General features: G+C 38.0%; 2 protein-coding genes across 5 annotated transcripts in view; one reads left to right on the forward strand and one right to left on the reverse strand.

Annotated features, from left to right (window-relative positions):
* Positions 1-107: 107 nt before the first annotated feature.
* The window catches only part of LOC110831212 (RUS family member 1), a 53,812-nt gene continuing 28,478 nt past the window's right edge, over positions 108-25,441 (reverse strand). For 3 of the 4 annotated variants that reach the window (XM_022066954.2, XM_022066952.1, XM_087349178.1), the window contains 8 exons: positions 6,299-6,456; positions 4,461-4,621; positions 3,837-4,029; positions 3,058-3,170; positions 2,011-2,210; positions 1,107-1,366; positions 831-1,023; positions 108-370 (listed from right to left, as the gene is read on the reverse strand). In XM_022066954.2, coding sequence (XP_021922646.1) covers positions 294-370; positions 831-1,023; positions 1,107-1,366; positions 2,011-2,210; positions 3,058-3,170; positions 3,837-4,029; positions 4,461-4,621; positions 6,299-6,456 — 1,355 coding nt within the window. In that variant the 3' untranslated portion in view covers positions 108-293. Of the gene's footprint in view, positions 371-830; positions 1,024-1,106; positions 1,367-2,010; positions 2,211-3,057; positions 3,171-3,836; positions 4,030-4,460; positions 4,622-6,298; positions 6,457-8,078; positions 8,285-25,441 lie in introns of those variants that run through there. The other variant, XM_022066950.1, reaches the window with a different exon arrangement.
* The window catches only part of Traf4 (TNF receptor associated factor 4), a 38,986-nt gene continuing 32,038 nt past the window's right edge, over positions 18,494-25,441 (forward strand). The window contains exons 1-2 of the mRNA XM_022066957.2: positions 18,494-18,665; positions 22,513-22,564. Of these exons, the coding sequence (XP_021922649.1) occupies positions 18,625-18,665; positions 22,513-22,564 (93 nt within the window). The 5' untranslated portion in view covers positions 18,494-18,624. The remainder of the gene's footprint in view (positions 18,666-22,512; positions 22,565-25,441) is intronic.

Consider the following 25,441-nt stretch of genomic DNA (forward strand, 5'->3'; position numbering starts at 1 on the left):
GATGTAAAATTAAATAATGTGCCTATCTTCAATAAACTGTGTGCATGCATTATATATGTGATTATCTAAAAGTTTGTTTCAGTGGTTGATTCATTAAAGGAACACTGTTGGGTCAGGTCCATTGTAAAGACTTTTTTCTGGACCCTGGTTGTTTTAATAATGTTAAACTGATATAATGAACAAATCACCACAAATTACATTTTGTACTTGATGGACTTCTTCAGCTGATGAGAGAACTTAGAAAACAGAACAAGACTTTTTCACCTTAGACTTAACTCCTCGTTGAAATAAAATTATTCATTCTTGTCAAAGTTACTCCATTCACTTCTCCATTCATCAACTGTAATATGGTGACTTCGTGTATTCCAGCCTGAAAGTATATTATTGCATCAATACATTTTCTACTCATGAAGAATTGCATCATCTAGTATCAAGAATGAATTGATTCAACAGGTAAGGATGTTGCTTATGGACTTACAGTTTATCATACCATGTAGTCTTGCAGGAGGTTACAATATTCACGGTTGAAGAGGGAGCAGATATGTTCTAAATGATGATAATCACCTACAAGACTACAAAGTGTCACAACACAGAAGACCACAACCAAAATCTTCACTATAGAGATAATATAAAATATTACTTTTTTCTCCTCCTTCCTCATGTGGCAGAAAAATTCACGAAAAGAGACCCACACATTCATGCAGTACAGGATTCGAATGCCTCAATGTGCTTATGAATGAATCGTGTTGTCTCACAAAATTACATTTTGTGTCTTTCAGAGGTAGTTAACCTCTGTTAAACTATTTATTATTAGTTTGACATTTAAATACCTTGCTTCTGTATCGCTTCTAGGAATTCTGGAAATTCCTTTGACACTATATCATCTGCAGCCTTCATAGCTACCACAGGAATTTTCATATTCCTGGAAATTGTATTGGTTGTGTTCAGTTTTATCAGAGTTTCTTGCAGATGGTGAACAGGACACATTAAAGATGATCTACTTTGTTGTTCATTTAGTACCATCTGTGAAATAATTCACCACACAATAACAATTCCAGACACTCTTAACACACATAATTTAACTGCACTAAACTTTAATTACTTACCAGTGGATGTTCCCTGATTATGCATATGGCAATGCCCAACAGCACTGCATGGAAATAAGCTTGAATTACATCAACTGCAGTCTCTCCTTGTAAAAAAGTCACAAACATTCTCTTGCCTTTAATGTCGACTATTATCAAGTACTTCTTTGAGCAATAGAAACCGGTTAACAGCTTTATATCTTCAGTGCATATCTTACCATAGGCCATGGCATTTTGTAATGAAGCACCAAGTATGATTCGGAATCCACACAAGTTACGATCTGTGAACAGAAGGTACACAAAAATCTACTGGGTTGTATGCCATATATTACTGGAAGAAGACTCCACTTTGAGTTTCCACAGACTAAATTCTACTAAACTGGTATGTAAACAACAGAATTTATGACACTGCAACTTTAACTTTTTTACATGTGTTAACTCAGGTCACTTTACCTCTAATGGCTGCCTTTACATGAATCAGAATTTTATTTTTTAATTCACTTAAAAATCTTTTAAACCTCTGAAGCTTATATAAATAATACTGAAAATCCATCTCTACATCAAAGAAAACAACACTTCTCCATTACATAATCACTGTGTATTCTGAGAAATATATGTAACCTATGAGGGCAAAATGCAGAGTTACTGAATGTTAAAGCAGGTGGCATACATAGTTAAGAGTTCAACCGTTCATCCTTCATGTAAAATGATGAACTACATACAGTTGATTAGTTCTTCATGAATAAATTTGTGCCAAGTAACTATGAATGCATATGAAAAATTTGTGAACCCTTAACTGGAGTGCATCTTTCCATTCTTGTTTTCCTAACTCAAATTACAGAGGTATAAATGAAATTAAAAAGCTTCAGTGAAGTCCATAGTTTTCAATTACCACAATTTTACTGTAATTTGTATGTTTGATTACCAGACATTCCTGTTCCTAGTATCACAGGTTCATGTCTGTTGATGACTTCAGGTGAAGAAACAATCTTCATACCAAGGTGCATTCGAAGCAGCAAAATAAGACGTGCATTGTTTAATGTTACCATTTTCAGAGATAGCACTGCTTGGTAGTTAGCATATAGGTGGATGACAGTGAAGACAGTGAACAAATGCCACACAAATCTGTGTACAGGGAAGAAGGCATTAATACACATTATATGGACAATGCACTCAAATACACACTATACCAAGATGAAGAATATACAGATACCTTCACACTCCCAGATACCACAAAAGAACCAAATTTTTACCATGTTCAAGGGAACATAAAGTGATCTGAAAGTATTATAGGTTCCTTATTACGAATCCTCAAACGCTCACCATAATTATTTAAAGGACACCTTTTAAGCTATGAGGTGGTTCAACAGAAACATGCCCGAGGCTGATTACATAATATCTACTAAGCTCACTGAATAAAGTCTGAGTATTCAGACATGCATCCCACTAAGTTAAAGAGTAATGATGAATACCTATCTCAAAGAATTCCAAAGGCTGTTGCTGGAAAAAGTAACGAACAACTTGCTTCACTTGAACATCCAACTGGAATCAGCATCCCTTGAGTGCCTGCTTTATTGGCCCAAAGATGTGGAAGTCCCAGGGGGAGAGATCCAGACTATGCCAGATACTCCAGTACCTCCCAGCACATATGCTGCAACTTAGCCTTGACGGTGTTCACTATATGATACCTTATCCTACACTTCTAATAGTCATGGGATTACACTGATAATCCTACTCGTGACAGACTGCTCTGGGCCGGTTTCTATTGAGAGAGATGACCTTTCCGTATACTATACTTCATACAGAGAATATAAAAATGTGGAACATGAAATATAATGTTTCATTAAGGGCCATATAATCAATAGCAATTCAATAGTGAATAAACTACCAAACTGTGTGCAATATCTACTAATTCAATCATCTAGACCTTCCTGCATGGGTATGGCTCCTTTTAGTTCTTCAAATCACTTACTCTCCTTCAAGTGTGGACAAAATGATGATGCCAACAAAAGATGCGCATAAGTTGACAAAAGTTTCTTGGCTTCCATCCTTTGCTGAAACATCTGCCATATTGTTTCGAATTGCCTGCAATAAAATATTTTTAATTTTGGTAATGGCAAGCATATTATCCAAGTCATGGAGAAACAATATGATAATCACCAGCTTTACAGTTAGGCCCAAGCAATGGCCTGATCCATCCTCATCAAATCTCCTTTGATGAAGCCAACTTTTTCAGAACCTACTTTTTAAGATTCGCTAATATTAGCCCCCTTCTAAGTCAGCATTTCTGAACCTTGAGCTAAAAGTCAAACTAACAAATATCCCTTTTCTATGGAGACTTTCTTTCAAACATGTAATCATTTACTATTGAAATTACAATATAACACAAGTACTCTTTTATACAGACTTTATATATTCCATATCTGACAAGGTATGGAATATGTCTCGTGTACTTCTGGTTTAGAACTGCTGTTATAAATGGCCACATTCAAGTAGCTATGGAAAAATATGAAAAGTGGTCAGTTTATTTTTTCATGACAATATGCAGAGATGATATGTCAGAAAGGGTTAACTGTTGTCAATGTTGATCTTAAAATGGAGACAGCATGTTTTTCTGAAATATTGGTATCTCTCAAATCTCATGCGGGTCAACTCTTTATGCAAAGTGTTGGGACTGGAGTTGAAATGACTCTGACCACAGTTCTCACATCACAATTCTGATAGGTTACATACTTGCCTCAGAGTTCATACCTGATGTTGAGTTATAGCTGCTCTTGTGGCTCCCCCAGCTACACCAACAATGGACTTTAATGCTGTTGCAATGCAGAGAATATGTGTTGAATATGTCATTAATACTGGCACGAGAAGCTCAAATGCCATTGCCATATCATTTAAAACATCTGCAAAGAGGCGCCATTTCTTGCAGTCTCCATCCAAACGAGAGCTAAAATAGTGACCTCAAAATCAGATACACACAAGCTCAGAAAAGATTTACTGGAGGTTACAATAAAATTGTAAAAATGTCAGGTTTTTAGCTTCATCAGATACAAACCTAAGGGCTAAAGTATATAACACCACAATTTTACCTGGTTTATTTTATGGAATAAAACTGGGTCTGAAATTGAGGTGTAGTTACCAAATCCCTGACAAAAGATCCCAATACTACATAACATGCATAAATAAAGTCTTAAGTTGCCCGATTCAAACCTATATGACCTAGGTAATTAAGCATATGTCACTAAATAAGCTAAGAAGTTACTAAGAAGGAAAGCTAATTAAGTATTCATACAGTATATGTATGTGATATGCAAAAGGTGGTCAAATTATTCAAATATACATGGTTCTCAAAAACATGTATGTGACTTACTTCCTTACCCCTCAAACCAAGCAAATGCTATTCTTCCAACCATTCCTGTTCCATCCTTGAGAATCCATGTAACTGCTGCAGCAAAGGGTGTGGCAGCAGTGTCCCCAACACCAACACCTTTCATGACAGCCTGTGTGGTAAGTGTTCCAGTGATGGTGCTACAAAATGCCTGACAAAAATCAAATTTAAGTTTTGTGTCCAGGCAGAAAAGAGTTAGGAATTTATGTTATGAATATGAAACAACATTTCTTATAAAGGAAAGTTTTTTATATGTGATAGAATCCCATTAGGTGTCAATTTTTTTATTAAGGCAAGGATCACACTACAAAATCAGCTGTTCCATCACAATTCTCAGGGCAGACATGCAGAATGAAAGTTTAAAATACTAATGATGGGGCAGAAATTATATAACATAGACTTTAAAGGCTTAGTATAAAAAGGGAATTTATGGAGGAATAATAAATCCTTTGAAAGTATTACAAAGTTAAAATATTTGGGAACAACAATAACAAATCAAAATGACACTCATGAGGAAGTTAGGAGGAGATTAAATTCTGGAAATGCTTGCTACTTCTCAGTTCAAAATATTTTGTCTTCCCGTCTGATTTCTGAGAACCTGAATATTAAAGTATACAAAGCAATAATTTTGACTGTTGTTTTTTATGGGTGTGAAACATGGTCACTCACTCAGAGGGAGTAACACAGATTGCAGGTGTTTTAGAATAGGGTGTTGAGGAGGATATTTGGACCTAGGACAAAAGACGATGGGGTATGGAGAAAACTGCATGATGATGAGCTTAAAAATCTGTACTCCTCCCCCAATATTGTCAGGGTGATTAAGTCGAGAAGAATGAGATGGGCTGGGCATGTAGCGCGCATGGATGGGACAAGAGGTGTGCACCGGGTATTGGTTTGGAAGCCTGAGGGGAAGAGACTGCTGGGGAGACCTAGACGTAGATGGGAGTATAATCTCAGGCAGGATCTATGGCAGATAGGAGTTGAAGGAGACTGGATTTTGTTGGCCCAGGACAGGGTCCAGTGGAGGGCTTTGGTTAATTCGGTGATGAACCTTCGGGTTCGGTAAGCCATCTAGTTAGTTCGTAGAAAGAACATGTAAGACTGTTAGTATGATATGGATATGCTTGTCAAATACAGGAAAACAGATAGCTAAGCAGAATCCTACAATTTAATATATGGGGAGAGAACAAATGATCATGTGAAAACTGAGAATTGGAAATGAGAAATGATAAAATGGCTGGAAGAGTTCAACAAAGGCACCGAGATACTTCTATTAGACCATATGCAGAGCAGCTTTAGCATACACCTAACTTTCTACTATAAGAGAAACCCTAGGCTATATTCTGGGAATATAAACTGTATCAGCATGAATTTGCATATTGGTTATGTAAATATGCTGTCAACAGCTCAGATTACATACCATTAAACTATACAATGACTAGTGAACAATAAATTGGAAAGGATGTGGAAAGAAGCAGCCTGGCAGCACTATGTAAAACAACAAAAAAGGTCAGTATAGCTTGTCTCTAGACCATGATATGAACCCAGAAGATGTATAAAATACAAAGCAGGAGTAGATGCAATGGTGGAACAGACTAATTACCTCTACAGGGTGCAGAGGTTAAGGATGCATGGGGCTGTACATGACTTCTACATGCCCTTACAGTAGGATAATTAGACATTGGGGTAACCTAACCCAGAAGCTGGTGCTAACATAAGCTACGATACTAACATATTTGAAGAACTCTGAGCAACTCAATGCAACTTAGAACAAATGAGTCACTCAGTTAGCAAGTAAGTTAATGTACCATGTTAAAGAAGACCTAACCTGTACTGTATCCCAGATTTGGTATTTGTAATAGTCATCACTAACACTTTCAGGATATCCTTGGGGCAAAAATACTTGACAGAAAAACTGTAAAAATCTCTCAGAGAATGTTGTTGATAGTGTCAATAAAGAACGGAGCTGCACAACTGAATTCTGGTCTGGAAAGAGAGAAGCACACATTAAGTTTATTAAAAGGACAATACAATCATCAAAATCTCATAAAGCAAGCATGCAAAACACACAACACACAAATGTTATTATATAATTTGCAATGACTAAAAAAAGAAAAGCTCTGGATGCTGTAAAATTATTTTGGAAATGTATCATATTATACTAATCGATTAAACTGGACAAAATCAAAATTCTAAGAACCCTTTAAGATAACAGCATATTGAGTTTTCATCTTCAGGCAAAGAGTCCACAATTTTAACCTTTTAACATGTAACATATAGAGCTCACATATGGGAAAAATTTGTTTTGAAAGGCAGTTAAACTGTTACTAACATCATCTCAGAGGCATAATCAACCAGTCTACTCAAATAGCTGAACATGCAAGGGCATGCATGGTGCAATGTAAAGATGTTTTCAAAGGTTAAAGTATAAGAAGAAAATGAAGAAATCTCAAACAGAAATTTTGAATAAGGCATTGAATATAAATGTTGACAATAACACACACATGTATTTTTAACTAAATAATGCCCATGGACATGGCTTGTGATATGTACATTGTAAAATTGGCACTATCTTATCCGTGTGTTATGTCATGTGACAAGAAGTAAGAATAAAGTTGAAGAAAACATGATTCTATTTCTTAAGCTGTTGATCCATATTAATAGAACATATGTATAGGAAATAAGCACATAAATTTGAAGCTGTGAGAACTGATCTTTTTACAGTGGCAAGTACAAAGATGACTGTCTTCCGAGTTGTTGCACCACATAATCTGTAGTCAGGGTGATGAGTGCCCTGAGGATGGAGGCGGCAAACACCTCTGAAATGTTAGTAAACTTCTGCCAAACTACTGCAAATTTTAAGATGACCCTCTGAAAGATTCAGGAACTGGGGGAGTGGAGAGACATGGTTTTTTATGTCAGATAACTATTTTACATGACACAAGTGATATAACAATGCACAAAATGCATGTGGGCAAACAAAACACATCAAAAGGCCACATGTTTAGTCTCCTTTACATAACCAGTCTAACCCCTCATTCATGCTACTTATGAGTCTGTACAAACTGAAGATATCATTGGCAAAATGTTAATTACGAAGCAGATTTTTCAAATCACATGACCTTACAGTTATCCACCATCCATCTTCCTAGTCTGTTTAACTTTAAAAGAGGCAATATTATAATGCTGAAGAGTGAAACAAATGGTCGTGGCCTATTCCATGAACGAATTTCGAATTTTGTCTGCAGAAACTCATGACAGCAGAGTCCTATGTCGATATGGATATATTCAAACTACAAATCAAGGGTGAGCTCGTGGAATTGCAAAACGACATTTGTTTATGTCTTGAATCCATATATACACAATAACCAACTAGATGGCTCGGGGAACCCGAGGGTTCGTCATCCAATTAACCAAAGCCCTCCATTGGCCCATGTCCTGGGCCAGCAAAATCAAATCGCCTATAACTTCTATCTCCCATTGGCCCCGTTTGATATTACCCTCCTATCTACGTCTACGTCTCCCCAGCGGTCTCTTCCCTTCAAGCTTCCAGATATATATATATATATACACATACATACACACATATAATACACAATCAAAAATACCTAGTGGCTTTACATATACTATTCTTCTACCAAGTGCTCCGTATTGCTCACGAAATATAATTTCATTTGGCATTTTTTAATCTGAACCACAGCAATCTTAGAATATTACATAGAAATTTGATATTTTCTAAATAACCAAACAATATAACAATCTGATGCGTAACTCAGCTGGCAATGAACATCATGCTCATTGTGCTGCCACCTGAGACAATGGCGGCGTGGTGGTGGTAGCAGCAGTGCTGTTCAGTCGGTAAAAAGAGTACCTGCTATTCAACTTGCACTCCATACAACCCTCACAGGCCCGAGTCATATAAAACCAACCAATAATTTTGGAACAGGAATGACGGTATGATCCAAGGATTGATTCTCCTTCCCTGCTGCAAACAGTTTTCTTTAACTCAAGCGGGTTATGTTCAAAAAGTAACGCCGTATTTCCCTCGGCTTCCCAATTCAAAAGTAGTGGAGAAGGGGGCTAGTTGTTATATTTTACTTTAAAAACCACTTATTTGCAGCAGCATCTCATGAGTCTCGTATCAATTGCTTCTCCCCTGTGCGCAGTTCTACCCAAGGTATGGTACTTGTAGCTTGTATATTACGTGAGCTAGGTTGATTTAAGTGTTTTTACTAGTAAAAAGTAAAATTTTTCTTCTGATTTTGAACTCACTTCCACGACCGCGTGATAAAAGCGAGTTCTTCAAAATTTCCTTAACTAAAGCTCTTTATATTAAGAGCAATGCGTGTACTTCGTTCTTCACTACAGTCGAATATTGACACTGCTTTGACTGTTAAATGAAAATGGCGTACAGTGGGGCCAGTTACACTGGGCAAGGGGCACCTTATTACAGTGTATCATCGTGACCCGTATCTTGCGTTTGCAAATGGCTACACTTTATTGTTTTATCATGAAAGATGGTACGAACGTACAAAAGGAAGACTATTAGAGGTAATACAAGTTTGGAAAAGTTTAAGTTAGCAGCTGATGAAGTTTCTTCTGGAAGAATCTCGTTAAGGCAAACTGCTAATATATGATGAAAATGTTTCATATGTTTGAAGTTAATTTCTGTAATTAATTGCTTAATGAAGGTCTGAATTGTTCCTTCTGTTTACTAATGCAGTGTGTTGTAACAACTCTCCCCTTCACTGTAACAACTAGCACCATAACAGGGCACATTGTTACAAATCACCTCTCTTAAATAAACAAGTTTTGTGATGAACCAAAATTTAATAGGCCTTTGAAAAAATGTTATTAATATAGCCAAATAGTAGTAGTACCTGAAGCCATAATTGTTAACTTTGTAAATTTTAAGAATAAATATACGAAAAATCGTAATTGAAAATTGTAAGAACTAGCCCCAGTCTCCCCTACATGGAAAAGAAGCGTCAAACCGTTATAAAGAGTCTTTCCTTACAACCTCAGCTCGAAGTCGCCATTTATGTTTGCATGCAATTTAAATCCAATCGTTGTAATAAAGTCAACAATTAAAAATATCGTCCCACAACCCTGATTGTTGGAGGCAGTAAGAATCCTGAAACGTCTGTCACCTTCTACAAGACTGTATGGTGGAATATCCCAAAAGGCTGTTATCTTCATACTCACAGCAATGAGAACCTGAAAGCCTTTCAGAATTAAAGTTTAGGAAAGGATTTCGAACTTCTACCAGACTACACGGCGCAACAACCCAGAAGACAGCCATCTTCAGACTCATCACCGTGATAAACTCAAAACCTACGATTTCGAAAGAAGATTAAATCTATGCTACCAGCTACAATATGGAGTCTAACAAAACGTTTGTTTATAAACAGGTCTATTCAAAACTATAAACTCTTAAGCGTGAGAAATAAACATTTATTTATTTCAGTTTCTGCTTAAGAAGTGCATCTTTCTGTAAAACAAAGCCGAAATAAAGCTCAAACGAGTAAGACGTTGAGCAAACATTTTCAGCTGAAACACAAGAAACATTCCCTCAGTAGACGCCAGTAAAATTTATTTAAAAAGGAATTGTACATGCCTATATTTATGAGGACAAAGGCATTGTTTTAAAAGTGAAAGATTTTTGGGAATGGACACAACTTTTAATACCTAGGGCGGACCGCTACAACAATTTTCAAGGAAGCATTTCGGGTCAAAGCAAACTTTGCTTCCAGAACCATTGGCTGCTTTCAGGCAACGACGGGAGTTCGCACACTGCCACAAAATAAAATGATTTTGTAACAAAACCAAGCTAGAAACCAAAATCAAGAGATTACATTTCACTGATTAAACTTGTATGTCGGGCTGGACATTTGTCTCTGGTTGCCCTCAAAACAAAGCAGATTAAATCAATAGTTCACCAATTGGTAAGAAGAAAGTAGTAACAACTGAACAATTGAAAACATTAATTCAAACATTCCTTATTACTTTAGATTTATTTTTAATTAATAATAACTCGGAAAGGATATTAATTATCGTTATTCCTCTCGTCAGAATTATTAATATTACTGTTATTATTATTCAGTTAAATGATCTCTCTTCTCTCTTTTTCCTTATTTTTGATCTTGTTTATTTAATATTTTTAATTGCTGTATTTCAGATGTTTTAGTATGAATTGCCTTTTTCTTTGTTTTATGCAATATATTCAAGGGTCATAGGGAAATAGGGTTCTAGGGTGTGGACTGTATTCAGCTGGTTCAAGATTGGGACTGGTGGCGGGCTCTTGTGAACACTATAATGAACCTTCGGGTGTCATCATAGGTGGAACATTTCTTTCGCTATCTGAGTGTAATATTAAGTTTCTCAAGAACATCTCTGTTCTGGAGTGAGTTATTGTTTTATTTTATTACGAAACCTCTTTTAAACATGTTCTGGGCAGGGAAAGGAGTCAGGGAGTGAGATGAAAGTTCTTACGACCCACTGGTTAAAAACTCTGGGCTGGAAGTCACTTCCGTTCGCCTATAGTATGTAGCACAAGAAACGGGGAGCGTGCCGGCTGCGATGAGGGACAGGTGGACGGAAGGTGAGCTTATCTTCGGTAACAGCAGATGGAGGAAATTCAATGTTACAGACTTGGTTTCCACGATGCGCAACAACACTCTCCAACACCTGGCTTTGAGGAATGCGCTGTCGAGTTGCAATCTGCAGCTGGCTAGGGGTCCCTTGCGCTTACGCACATTCTCAAATGTCTATAAAATATACGACTTATTGCTGTACTGTATACATCCTCTTCCAGTAGCTTGCTGAGACTTTGTTTCGGTGATTTTGTTTAAAAGACAACGAACGTTACACGTTACTACATGGATTCACATACCAACTGTGGTATACTCCAATGGAGTACAGACCTACACATTTCCCAAAAGCGTTATTTGCTATTTTGTGAACCTCACTGGCCTTGTTTTGTTTACTACCGACATCACACTATCATAAAACCACATTTTGACTCATTTTAGCTCATCGTAAAAGGCCTACTGATGGAAATTCAATCTAAGTCAGGGTGGTCCAACGATTTTCATGTCTGGAGCCAAGAATATTTTTCCCGTTTGAACCATTGACCAAGAAACCCCTCTGTATGAATAACTAACAGCCAATTTTCGCTGCCTTTAATAATACATATTCAGAAGTAGCAAATTGCCATAGTATATGGTCAAACATAAGCATTGTTGAAATGCGTCCAAATTTCTATAGAGCAACACATTATTTTAAACCTGCTTCTGCAACGGCTTGAATCTCATAATTTTTACCCGAACAACGTACATATTACGGCAGGGTTTTAAATTCAATAGCATGTATGGCACCTGTACATAAAGCACCAGACGAGACAAGAAAAGCTATTTTTTAATCCTTCATGAAGAAAATAAACGAGCAACTAACTACCTAACTAAATGGCTTAAGGAACCCGAAGGTTCATCACCGAACTAACCAAAGCCCTCCACTGGACCCTGTCCTGAACCAACAAAATCCAGTCTCCTTCAACTCCTATCTCCCACAGATCCCGCCTGATATTATCCTCCCATCTACGTCTAGGTCTCCCCAACGGTCTCTTTCCCTCAGGCTTCCAAACCAATACCCGGTGCACACCTCTTGTCCCATCCATGCGCGCTACATGCCCCGCCCATCTCATTCTTGGGGGAGGAGTACAGATTTTTAAGCTCATCATTATGCGGTTTTCTCCAGACCCCATCGTCTTCTCTCCTAGGCCCAAATATCCTCCTCAACACCCTATTCTCAAACACCTGAAATCTATGTTCCTCCCTCTGAGTGAGAGACCATGTTTCGCACCCATACAAAATAACAGGCAAAATTATTTTTTGTATACTTTAATCTTCAGGTTCTTAGAAATCAGACGGGAAGACAAAATATTTTGAACTGAGAAGCAGCAAGCATTTCTGGAATTTTGTCTCCTCCTAACTTCCTCATGAGTGTCATTTTCATTTGTTATTGTTGTTCCCAAATATTGAACTTTGTCACACTTTCAAAGGATTTATTTATTAGCCACCCTAAGATAATTCTGCCCGCCTGCCTGCTAACGAGATACTAACAAATATTTAATTTTTTTCTGAATTTACTTCTAGCCCCACCTGTCTACTAGCCTCTAGTAAAACTTCTGTGTTCCTCTTGATTGTATTTACATCGTCACCCAATGAATTAACATCATCAGCATATGCCAATAGCTGATATGTCCCATTCAATTGCAAACCCTCCTGCCTATCTTGGACTTTCCTAATGGCGTATTCTAACGCAAAGTTAAAGAGCAATGGAGATAAGGCATCTTATTGTTTCAGACCGTTCTTGATGGAAAATGACTCAAATAAATATTTACCTGTATAAATTTTGCAACAGGTTTCATTTAAGAACATTTTTATTAAACTCACTAGCTTCTTTAATAAACGAGCAACTAGAAACAAATAACACATACTTTCGCGTTCCTGGTTACAAGTGGTTTCGAGCCGAGTGTGGCCCGCGGGCAGCCAGTTGGATACACTGTTCTAAGTAACTGTCAATTGTAACTTTTTTCTACATAAGACTGGTTGAAGAGTCATCAAAACTGTTAGCAAAAGCTCTACCTATGCCGGAAATAGGATGAATGCGGGACTTATCTTGTATGCATTATGACATTTAGCGTACAAATTCGTTGTCTGCCGATTCGCACCCTATGACACGATCGATATTCATAATCTGCTGTACTTAGATAAGGAAACTGTCATTGTTCAAAGCTTTCAACACACTTTTCGTGCATGTCCCTTCATTGCTAGACAAGGGTGCGGTTTCTGTTTGTCAAAGTATTAAAATTAATATGATCGTTATTATGAGTTGTCTGCACGACTTACATAAAGTGAACATAATGCACGCATTATGTAAGAAAAATTGGAATATAATTCCACCCACATCATCCAAAACTCATCGATTAATAATCACCATGTAGTTGAGAAAAAGACAAAGATAAAATGTAACAGATTTCGATTAAATTTAGTATTGAGAAAAACACTAAAAGCAGTCGAGATAATTTAATTTTAAGTTCTATGGGTTAAATATTGCTCCGACTTGATCAGGCTGACCCAGAAATTAATCACAAGAAGAAACTAAACTATCGCCAAAGTGTAGAATCAGAAAAAAAATTGTAAATGAAGTTAATAATTTTGACCTCGCCGATATTGGAAAATAACCACGCATATACAATATGATACATTACTTTTGAATTGATTAATAATACTGAAGTATAGTGACAATGACTTCTGTGCTACATAGGCGGAAACCTTGTTCACAACCTCACACTCCATTTTTACTAGAAAACATCACCCAGGGCTTAAAGCATACAAATTTGCTCTATAGTCTCTTGGATAATATCGTTGGTAGAAATAATTATTTGGGTCAGAATCAGCTTTCACAAAAAACTTTAGAATTGTGTTATTTCCATAGCAACTCAACGGTTTAAAGCCACAGACATCCTTCTTTAAAAACGACAGGAAATGTTTCATTTTAGTTGCACTGTTTTGTAAGTTGGAAACAATGGGGATTCAGAACGAGATATCTCGTTGTCAGCGTTTAAAGCAGTGATTATCAAGTAGCGGCCCGCGTGCTGCATGCGGCTGGCCGTTGTGTTTTGTGTGGCCTGTATATGTTTTTGTAATGTTGTATCACTGTGTAATTAAAAAAAGGTATTTTTATTTAAAAAATAATTAATACAAGCAACAAATCAATAAACGTGTTAAACGATTATTGGTATGAGATTCTGTTCGCGATATTAAGTTAGTGGTATCTGTAATAAATTGCCATGAAGTTTTAATAAATCTTCGTAATTATAACCCAGCAGGTCACGTGTCTATAAGGAAGGGTGGATTTGGCTACAGTTCTTGAAAAGGTGAGAACTGCTGATATAAAAGTTCCGCCCAAGAAACACCTTTTGGTAAAGTCCACGCTGTCAGTAAAGTTAGGTTAGGTCCAGTTGACACTACCAACCCACCGAATTTAATATTAACTTCTTTATAAAATCGTTATTAATAATCTTGAACGAGTCTTAAAACGAACTTCACACTCTACATCAAACGTCTGAAATTGGCCAGCTGTATAAAAGAAGTTTTGTAATTTTTTTTTTGTAGCAAAGCGGGTTCTATTTTAATTTAAACTTACAAACGACAACCGGCTTCACGCAATGTTGTTGATGTGACCGGAAATAGGACTTTGTACTGTCTACGTGCGTGATGAATTTTTTCTAGGAACAATGGAGTTCACACAGGCGGCCTTGGAATTAACCTAATAGCTGAACTCTTACCATGAAGGGGGAGGGGGGGGGGGTTATTTAGTTATTTATGGCCATGGTTGTACTTTGCAGGTAAATACCAATGTAGTAATTATAACTGAATTGCGCATGAGTGAACTTGAAATATCTGCACTTGATTGCTTATTATGTTATTTAACAGCGTTGTTTCAACTGCGTGATTCTAATCAATGGAGTATTCTTTAAAGGTCTGTGGCAACGGTCGATTTATTATAAACCTATTCGTTTTGTGAACCAATAGCCACTAATTGTAAGTGGTATAGGATAAGCCCCTCCAAAATAAGTTTTGAGCCATTTATTAAGGAACTTGAGCCATTGTGCACTGTTTAAGTCGATTCAGCGGTGCACCAGTGAAAGTTTCTTTTATTCCGGAAACATTTTCTTCTTCATGATCGATGTATTACATTTGCTTGACTTGTTAGTGCGTTGTTCGCTTTGCGCAGTTACATGAGTGGACTACAAAATCAATGGCTTCAGATGAACGCCTTATTTGGTGATCCATTGCTGCCTGCGTGCGCGTGTTTCTTAATAACTCTTTATGGACTTCGTCTATATAATATGGTGCTTAGACACAAAGGCAAATTTACACCTGGCATTTTAATTATCATAGTGCACTGGTAAGTTGCCCAGCTGCGCGGAACGATTCCGCTATGGAAACAGTCTTATTATACGAGTAGAATCCGTCATGACATAGGAGGGCAAGACGTTCTGAAGCGCTTCCGGAGCTCCGAGTGTGATGTCCTACACAATGGACGCGACAGAATTCCAGACATTCCTTCCCACAGTTAGGCTGAACTTGCTCAATTACACGCGCAAGAAGAAAACGAATAATTGTCCCTCCCGTATAATTTGCATCCTTGCTGCCTCTCAAAGCAACGTTAAGTAAATTTTCTTTCCTTTGTTAGTATTTGTGACTATTGTATCCGAAAAGAAGCAACGGAAATTACAAAGTGAAGCAGAGCTTTGGAACTGATTTGATTTAAATGGTTTTAAAATTACAGGTTACTATAATTGTCATTCCAAACTTTACAATTAACCGCGGTTTGTTTTTCACATTTGAGCTCTTTCAGCAAAGTGCGTAAACTGAACAAACATTGTGCGTAGATTTTATCTATCCATCAGCTTACTAAATTGCATATCGGAAAATATTTTATGGATATCGGCGACTCCGAGAAGAAAGTAGAAATTGCTCGCTTCCGAATATGAAGCGGTAGTCCTGACAACTTGACAGCGATATTCGGGCCATTGGAGTGAGAGGCCCAGCTTCACACCCAGATAAAACATTCACAGTTCTGTATATTTTAATCTTTATATTTACAGAAAGGAAACAGGTAGATAAACATGATTTTGTACTGATTAATGGGACGCATTTTCTAAATTCAATCAGCTCCTAATTCCGCCATCATTTCAATTAGTTACGACCGTTCCGAGATGTCGTTTACTTCTGCGATATATTAAGGATATATTATTATCCTCGAAGAAACGAGGTTTAAATACCAGGGTGATGATTTACGTGTCCATGGATCGATTGAATCACACGTTATATTTAACGTTGCCGTTTCAACTACAGTGGTTACACAGTGCGTTCACCGACGAAGTTGAACGCAAGTCTCACCTCCCTGCTCCCGTCTGGAATTGAATGACTCACCGCCAAGCGCTACAAGGTTCAAGGCACACAAGTCAAGTATCACTCCATAAAACAATAAATTAAACTTACCTACATGATAAAAGCTATTACCGGGAGGCGAGAAATGACAGTTGCGTTCAACTTTGTCACTGAACTCACTGTACAACGTCGAATGTGATCGGAAATATTCATTTCGAAGTAGATGAAGTAGTTTATTTGAGGCGACTATCCTAACATTCGCCTGAACGGACTGAGGATAACCACGAAAGCAGGCCAAGATAAGAACTGGGCACGTCCTGAATACAAGCCCAGAGCTTTACCGCGACGCCAACTAGCTCAGTGACCCAGGAATAAATTCATTTTAACATTGCTTGATGTCCCGGTCTAGGCCTACTTAAAGATACCGTGAAAGAAGTATGGTAACAAAGGAACTCTGCTGGTAGAAATACTGATCTCGAGTCGAAAGTTAACTGCCTGGGATCGTTAAGTGAGTAATGTCACAATAATACGGCATAAAATTACCACCTATGAAGTAAACTTCCTTATATCGTTTTACAAGTATCTCCTCTGCCGTGCAGGCTCCCATATGTTGCGGTTTTGAAAGCGGTAATCGGGGCGTCACAACAGCTGCTCTTCATACGTGAAAAGAAAAAGAAATGCTCTAGCTCCTAATGCAGAGGCGATCGTTATTTTAGAATAGTTACAGAAGCATGCAAAGACATGTGTTCTAGTGAATTCTTTGCATTTAAAAGCTGAGTCTGAACTTTCGAAAATTGGTCTCAGTAACGTTCTTAGAAACACAAACTTCCCAAGATGCCATTTTGTTCTCAAACAACTGTCAAGGCAACAGCCCTGCAGTATGAACTACACAAACGGGTTAATTCACCAAGCAGTTCTGGAGACAGAACCGAAGCTGCCACGAGTTAGATTGGAGGAGGATATGTGATTTGGAATTTGGACAGTCACGGAAAATTCATTGAAACCAGGAGCAGGAAAATCTGTATGCATAACGACATTAAAAATGCACGCGATATTTTGATTAAACATCTAAAAGGAAGATATCACTTCTGAGAATTAGGAACAGATAAGAGGGTGATAATGTAATGTATTTAAGATAAATAATGTTTAAAGTTGTGGAATGAGTTGGATTTAACTATCTCAGTCCAACAGAGGATTTTTTTCAACGGTAATGGGCCTTTTGGTACCACCAAAGGCGGAAATTTCTTGAGCAGAAGAATACGTGTTAGCTTTTCGTAGAAAATTCTGTATTAAGTTAACAGCATTGCGTTTGCTTAGCTACTGTAAATTCGTACATATTTACAAAAACAGTGATGAAGAAAGCAGCCAATGGCATGCCTGGGAAACAAGATGGCTGGAATGTGAGGGCGGGATGCGGATTTATGGTTGAGTGCAATAGTAGTCTAATTAGAAGCCTTGAGGTCGTAGCAGACGATGTAAGATCGCTAGGAGCAGGCGGTGAAAAGCCTTGTGCCTGCTGACAAAGAATGACAGCCACAAAGGTCCTGCTACCATCCGACGGAAGAAGACACCTGTGTAATTGTCTGATAGGTAGCCTATAAGAACATCTTTGTCCTCATTTTATCATTGTCAGACCTTCTTAGGCATGATTGTTTGAAGCAAGCGCATAAACGTGCAATATGCAAACCAGTAAATTGGCTGACAAAATTTTACATTTTGCATTAGAAATCTTGCATTTCGTAAGATATTAGCCATGGCGTTCAGACTGACTTCGGGGTCACCAAGCTTCCCATTAAATGAGTTCCAGCGGCTCTTTCTCTGGAGTAAAGTGACAGGAACGTGTAGCTAGCCACTCACCTCCATCTAGTGCCGATTTTAAAAACACCTCAACTCCTCCAAACGTATTCATAACAGAGGGATAACTTTAACCTTAATACTACTTAATAATGATAATACAGACTGATGAGAGAAAAAGGAAGCTTTGTGAAGAGCCATGGCTGACAATCTATCCTCCTAATTAGTTCGTGTTCTTCCTCCTGAGGTCGCAGGTAGCGCGGCGCTTGGTCTCATCGAGTCTTGCGGAGTAGCGCTTCAGACGTTCGTGGTGTGTGTTGGTGGTTGCTGCGGTTAGACACTCCGTGGAAGCCGAGTGAGCATTGCTAACGTTGCATCTGACATCGCCAAAGAATACATGTACGAGATGCCAGTCGGCCTCGTCTTTAACATCAGCAGGTACATTTCTCTACATCATCAGTAAAAATTAAATAGTTTAATGAAAATAAGACGTGACTCCGTTTTAAATTCTTTATTGAGCGGCACAAGGTAACAATGTTTTGGAAAACAAGCTCCAAATAAGTAATTTATATAAATGTATGTTAAAATGTGTTCATATATGCTGAAGTGATTATGCTAACAAGCGTGTTTGCACAAATTGCATAAAATTAACGCGTAATGGGGATGTTCATTAAATGAGGTATTTTAGAGTCTATACTAAAAGTTAAATAAAAATCCGCAAGTCTTCACTTTTATTTGAATATGTTTCTGTGTACTGAGTACTTAATAAAATACAAATAAAAATGTTTCGACTCTACAAAGTGACATATAAGTGAGTTAACATTTTGTACCATTGTATTTTTATTTGCATCAAATGAAAAACAAGGCCAATGAGGTGTGTAAAATAGCTAAGAAAGCCATGAAAAAGGTGACCTACTTAGTCGGAGATCATTTTTTCACCCTTAATCCTTCTGAACAAAACGTCCGAAGTCATTTGCTAAACTAAACTAAATGAAAAGAAACTTCTCTTTTGGACCAAACCATTAAATCCTCTTTATTTTTCAAGTTGCATCTTCGGAACATTTTATTCATATGTTGGTAACATTGATGAGCAGTTGTAGCTCAGAATCCTAATTTTTTCAACAAATGTTAGCGTTAGTTAACCATACAGGATTTTATCAGAATCATAGAATTTCTGGAGTAGAAAGGTACAATAAAAGAATGTTCACCTTATCTGTTGGCATCACTGTCTAAGTGATGTGTTTTAAATTTCGTAATTTTCATGAGACTGCTCAGGGGGAACGAGAAAGATATGCAGGATTTTGATGAGGAAAATTTGGATAGTGAACCGAGGACAAACCTAGTATTAAAATTAATTCAAAGGAAATGGATTGCTATGATGTCTTAGACTGACTCAAGATAACATCAACTGACAACTTTGTTGAATCTTCGGATACAAAACTTGTATTTATTTATTTGTGGTTTATTTAACAACGCTATCCGTAGCTTAGACTTTATAACGTCGAATGTAGATTGATTAATGAATTGGAAATGATGCGAAAGGACGCAGTCATGGACTAATTTAAGGTATTTCACCGTTATTGGCCTGGAGGGAGAGTGGAGAAACCTCAATCAGAATACTTTGTTTCGGGACCGAGATTTGAACCAAGGGCCTCCTGAATGCGAAACAGAATTGGTAACCAATTGTCCGCGACGTACAAGTAGGCATTTTGAAGCGATTTGAGGTTCTCGCGGCGCTGAAGATAGACATGGCGTCTTCTGTATTGTGTTGCCGTGTGGATTTGTAGGGTGTATCAGTATTTAGGAGGGCTTCAGCCCTGAAGATTGATGCGGTATGTTCGCTAAAACAGCAAATCACTCATCTCGGGAGCCAGTAACAGGAAGAAGAGTGTTGTCAGGTTGAGGACTGTTTGGAAACTGCAGTTGCTTGTCCGGTTCTTCGTCCGGCTTCTGCCAGTCGTAACAATTCCTCTCGTCATTGCAACACAGGTTCAATGATCCGTGCCTGTTCTTACATGTCTTCCAGTAGGCAGACGACGCATTACGGGTGTTTATTTATAAACAGGATTGTATTAGAGATATTATTTTTGTATTATTCTAGTTTCTACAGACGAATTCGGGCCAATACTTTGAAATAGCCGATGACCAGTCCCCTACGAAACCCTCTTTGACACACTATTCAACCCATACCATTCAAAATTAAACAGCATCTGCAGTTGAAAGAGTTTGACTACATAACTCGTCAAGAAAATTACGGCAAAATTACTTTTGTTAGTGAGTAGTATAATGTTTACTAAATTTCATCTATCATATGCTTCTTGCCGCTAAACGTTGATCCCAGCTTTGGCATGCTGTTTTGTAGAGGTTTTCTTGTTTTATAAATTATAATTAAAGTTTCGGAATATCATTTTACGCGCAACTATTTTATCTATACTGTTGGATGTTACACATATAACGGTTCTCGTTCGTGGCACCATTTTATGATGTCCAGGCTCACCCGGCTGCAAGAGTGAGCCGTGAGATATCACGGAAGACGTATGAAACCAAAGACGAAAATATTAATGGTAGAACAAGCGGTGTCCGGCACGAACTGTACGGTCATATCCAAACATATCTCCCACTGCTGAAAGAAATAAAAATGAAGAAAAGGAATTCAAAAGCCATCACACAGGTATAGTGTTGATATGGCCGGATGACGTCTAAAAGCAATAAATCATTATTACGAACGACGTTGTTAAACCTTGGCGATATTAACCTTGCTGGGTGTGGCACCTCTGAACTTGCTGTTAAATGCACGCAGGGATTATATGCGCTTTATTCGAGGGCTGTACAAATCACGGTCACCAACAAGCTATATACAAAAATTTTCAATCTAAAGCATGGTAGGATGCTTCTCAGAAGCGAAGAATCAGAAACGGAGTTAAGACTGTTATATTTCCGCAAGATATCTCCGAGCTTCGTTGACCGTTATAATACACACGTTGTCGGCTAGCCAGCCGAGGTACGGGGAGAAAGAGGATGCGATAATCCACAAGGCGTCTTGCTACCCCTTTCCCGTTCCATCTTCCCTTCCCTTATTATTGCTGCAACATAGCCCAGGGTCGCAGATATTTTGCGCACAGGTTTCTTGAGAGAATGGCCCTACCTGATTCGAGAAGACATCATGACGGTGTGACTACTACATCTGGCGTAGAGGAAATAGTGCTATCCTGTTTAGGCCGGTTTACTTTAAAGTCCCTTTCTTTAAATTTGTTTTCGCGATTCCATTATTGTGTCATCCTTAAACAGGAGTTGTGTCAACCCAGCGTCCAACAAGATATCGGATCACATAGGCTGACATCTTGCTGCAAACCTCAGTGACGGTGAAGATGGCGGTCTTCTGGGTTTCAGTGCTAGTAGTCTGGTAGAAGTTCACCAGAATTTCAGAGGAGGCAGCAACTACCTCTGAAACGCTGGTAAAATTCTACGAGACTATATAGCGTTAGAACCCAGAAGACGGTCGTCTTCGTAACTCACCGTCAGAACTTCAAATTTTACTCAGAGAAGATAATTTCTTTAGAAAACCAAACACTCCGAGATCAACCCCCTCCAATGCAATATTATCCTCCTGAAATTCTGCATACTTCCGGGGCTGAATCCGGTTCTCCGCGTTAAAAAGAAGGTAAAGTTAAAGTTGATATGAAAAGAACTTCAAAAATATAAACATAGTTATTTATAATAACCTGTATTTAGCTTCCAGTTTGAGTGCATCGACTAAGCAAGAGGTACTCAAAGTGTGATATGTGGAAAACTAGTGATCCGTGAATATCATTCGGGCGGTTCGCGATACAAATGGTATTTAAAACATATCATATAAGAAGTGCCAAGTTGCTTGGACTAAATTAAGTACAACAACAAAAACTTTGTTACTTAAATCTTCAGCTTCTACAGCACAACGCATTACAATTGTTAAACGGGCACAGAAATAATTAAGCGGCCCGCCAAGATCTTCATAAATGTTCAAGTGGTCCGGGATAAACTTTTGCGAAGCACGGACTAGTGAATATAAACATTCCTTCAAAATTTCTTATGAAACATGTTGGATGTATTCAAAATTACAAATTTGGCTACAGTGCGAAATTTAGAGGCTACGTCTAACATCCTTGCGCAATGAAAATCCAGACCAGAAGACCTTTATGGGCAGGCATAACCATTAATTTGTATAATTAATAAAATATAACTCCTACTAACCTGTATGTATAGAACCATTTGAAAAAGTGATATATAATATTTCTGTTTCTTTCAGTGAGGGGCTCTATACGTGTCCTGAGAACACTTTATCATTGGATTATGCCAAGGTAAGATGTGTTTAATGACGTTTGCATTCACATTTGAACCCGCCATGTGCACAGTCATCCGTTTAATTTGTCAATTTGAGGTTATCTGCTTCTACTCCGAATATAATAACCAATGTCCATCACGCAGGATTTGAGGTTCTCACAGCGGCGAGTATAAAGATGGCTGTCTTCTAGGTTGTAGCGCCATGCTGCCTCCATCGCCTTGATGATGGAAGCAGTAAGTACTTCTGAAACATTGGTAAACGTCTACCAGACTACAATACGCTTTAACCCAGAGGACAACCCTCTTCAATGTCCGTCACGCTTGACTCGACGAGTGAGCAGTTCGTACATACGGAAAAAACTGAAATTAATTTCTAACTGTGGCGACTCTGGTAGCAAGAAACGCAAATGAGGTTGTGGTGGCCCCTGAGCCTGGCAAAGTCTGCGCTGGCACGAATCTGGTTTCAGTCGCAGTGAAAATTGTTCACGTTTAAATTAATTTATAAATACGTTACAATGTTGTACTTTCAATACGGTTTGCAAAACAAATGCTGCAATAAATGTTATTACTGTTCAAACTACAGAAATTTCATTCCCGTCAACTTCGACGGATCATACGCTGCTCTAGTTTAAACATAAAGACCATATGTGGGCGGCTTTGTTTATGCCACACTATTTAACATTTTAAACAAGTGATCATGTCCATGAAAATCTGTACGAACACCGGGGCCCACCACCAAGTTATTATTTTTAACTTGGTATCCGGTTTGAATACCAGTCAGGGAACAGATATGGCTAAGGATTTTCGTGATATTTTTAGAATAATCCATGATTATGTTCCCGTAAGTTTCAACGCTGTCTAACCTCTTCAGCTGAAAGAGTATCGTCAAATAATCTAGGAATCCAGTCACAATGACTCTCATCGCATTCGTCTCTCTACCTAACCTGTAAAAGTGTAGTCAAATAACGTGAAAATTAGACACAATAAAATCTATTACTTCACAGCGTCTGCAGTTGAAGCAGTGGTGTTAAAAAAATAACTCCATGGAGCAAAGTCCTTCTTGAGAAGCTGATAGTCGTTCAATTAGTAAGGAAATCCCTGTTTTTTTTATGGAACTCGAATGCCAGACACTGGCTCTTATCCTATGCAAGACGAATCCAGTTCACAAATTTTCATATTCTATGTATTTAAGATTCATTTTAATATTATTCTCCGATCCCTTCAGATTTTCAAGTAGAACTTTGTATGCATTTCTCATCTCTTCCATGCGTACTACACACCCAAGCCGGCTCATTGTCACCCTAATAATATTTGCAGAACACAACTTTTTCATGACAATCCTCATTATGCAGTTTTATCCAGCCTCCCGTCACTTCTCCCAAATACGTCCAAATATTCTCCACCGCACCCGTTCTCAAACACCCTCAATATGTATTCTTTCCTCAGGATAAAAGGTCAGACCTTTGTAGCTGATAAAATGTCGCTAAATAATCAACGACAGTACGCTATGGAACACTTGTTTTAGCCGGGGCTACCGCGTGTTTGACGTTTCCATCAGACTCCGGTTCTGCTGTGTAGTGCGCAAGAACTTGTTCAATTGTAGTTATTTATTTAACACCACGCTGTGTATGTGTTTAACGGGAGCAACAGTCAACAAGACTGCGTCTCGCCTCAAGAATTTGATCTTGATGGCGGAAGTACAATGCGTTTAAAATACAATGTATCTGCCTGTACTTTAAAATTTTGCTGGCTTGGCTGACTGCAGCCTACATCACTGCCGGTAAATGTAACGTTTTGAACGGGATTTCTTTATTTCTTTCGTTCTTCCTTTTGTTCTGTCCTTCGGTCAGTTTCTTTCTTCCCTCTCTCTATTGCTCGTTCATTGTTTCTTTTATTCCTTCATGCGTGTTACCATTTTCACTGTCAAATGTGATAAGAAAATAACCGCGCAATCCTAACTTCAACTGTTAAACTGATAACGGTAGAGGTGGAAGCAATCGTGGCCTATTTTAAGACATTGTCTAGGCCATCGCCTGGACAGACAGAGGAATACGACGAAAATCTTGTAAGGATAACCGATTTCCCGCAGCGATTTGAACTGGATTCATCCATAATGAGAATGTGACAATTTACCGTTGTGCTAAGTTGATCTGTTTATGATATGTAAATAATAATCGCGTTTGGCGCGCCGGGGGACGCAGGAGGACTGTGCTGCTTAAAGTTTTGGCATCTGTATGTATCCCGATGTTCTGTGTTGGCGTACGTGTCCCTGTTCCTCTTCGGGGTTAAAAATCGTCTAGCGTTTCTGTCTGTTGCCATCCCACGAATAACAATAACTTAAAGGTTTGCTGCAAAAAGGATGTAACTTCATAAAACATATGTTACCGTTTTATTTAGGAAATGACGCCAAAATTTGTTACTAAAATAATGAGAGCTCAGTTAAGTAAGGTATCTGAAAACGTAATTAACACAAATTTGCACGAATTTTTACTTGTTTCCGTTTCCTACATATTTATAAAATTAGATCTACATCATTTTTGCGCTAAACCCTTGCGCCGTGCAAGCTGAATATGAATTTAGTTGAATGGTATGCAGTGGATTCCTTACAGACTTGCAAGTTCTTTGTGAACATATCTATATGCTTCTGTATTTATTTTATAAGACTTCATCTTAAGTGGAATGTGTCACGTTTTCCTTATTGTCCAGAGGTGAAAGATGGAAAGTAATGAGTATTTGCATTTAAGGATCTCCTCAATTGCATAAAGAGGGCAACACACAGAGATGAAGTAGGGTCCTGTCACTATGAGATCCCCTTGAAAGATCCTTTTAAATCGTTTTCAGATCATCTTTGTCCTTTTGTAAGGTCTGGAATAATATCCTATTACATTTTAATA

The sequence above is a fragment of the Zootermopsis nevadensis genome, unplaced genomic scaffold, assembly GCF_977971745.1.
Source record: "Zootermopsis nevadensis isolate Lab colony 2312 unplaced genomic scaffold, Znev_1.0 Znev_ptg000015l, whole genome shotgun sequence".
Taxonomy (NCBI): domain Eukaryota; kingdom Metazoa; phylum Arthropoda; class Insecta; order Blattodea; family Termopsidae; genus Zootermopsis; species Zootermopsis nevadensis.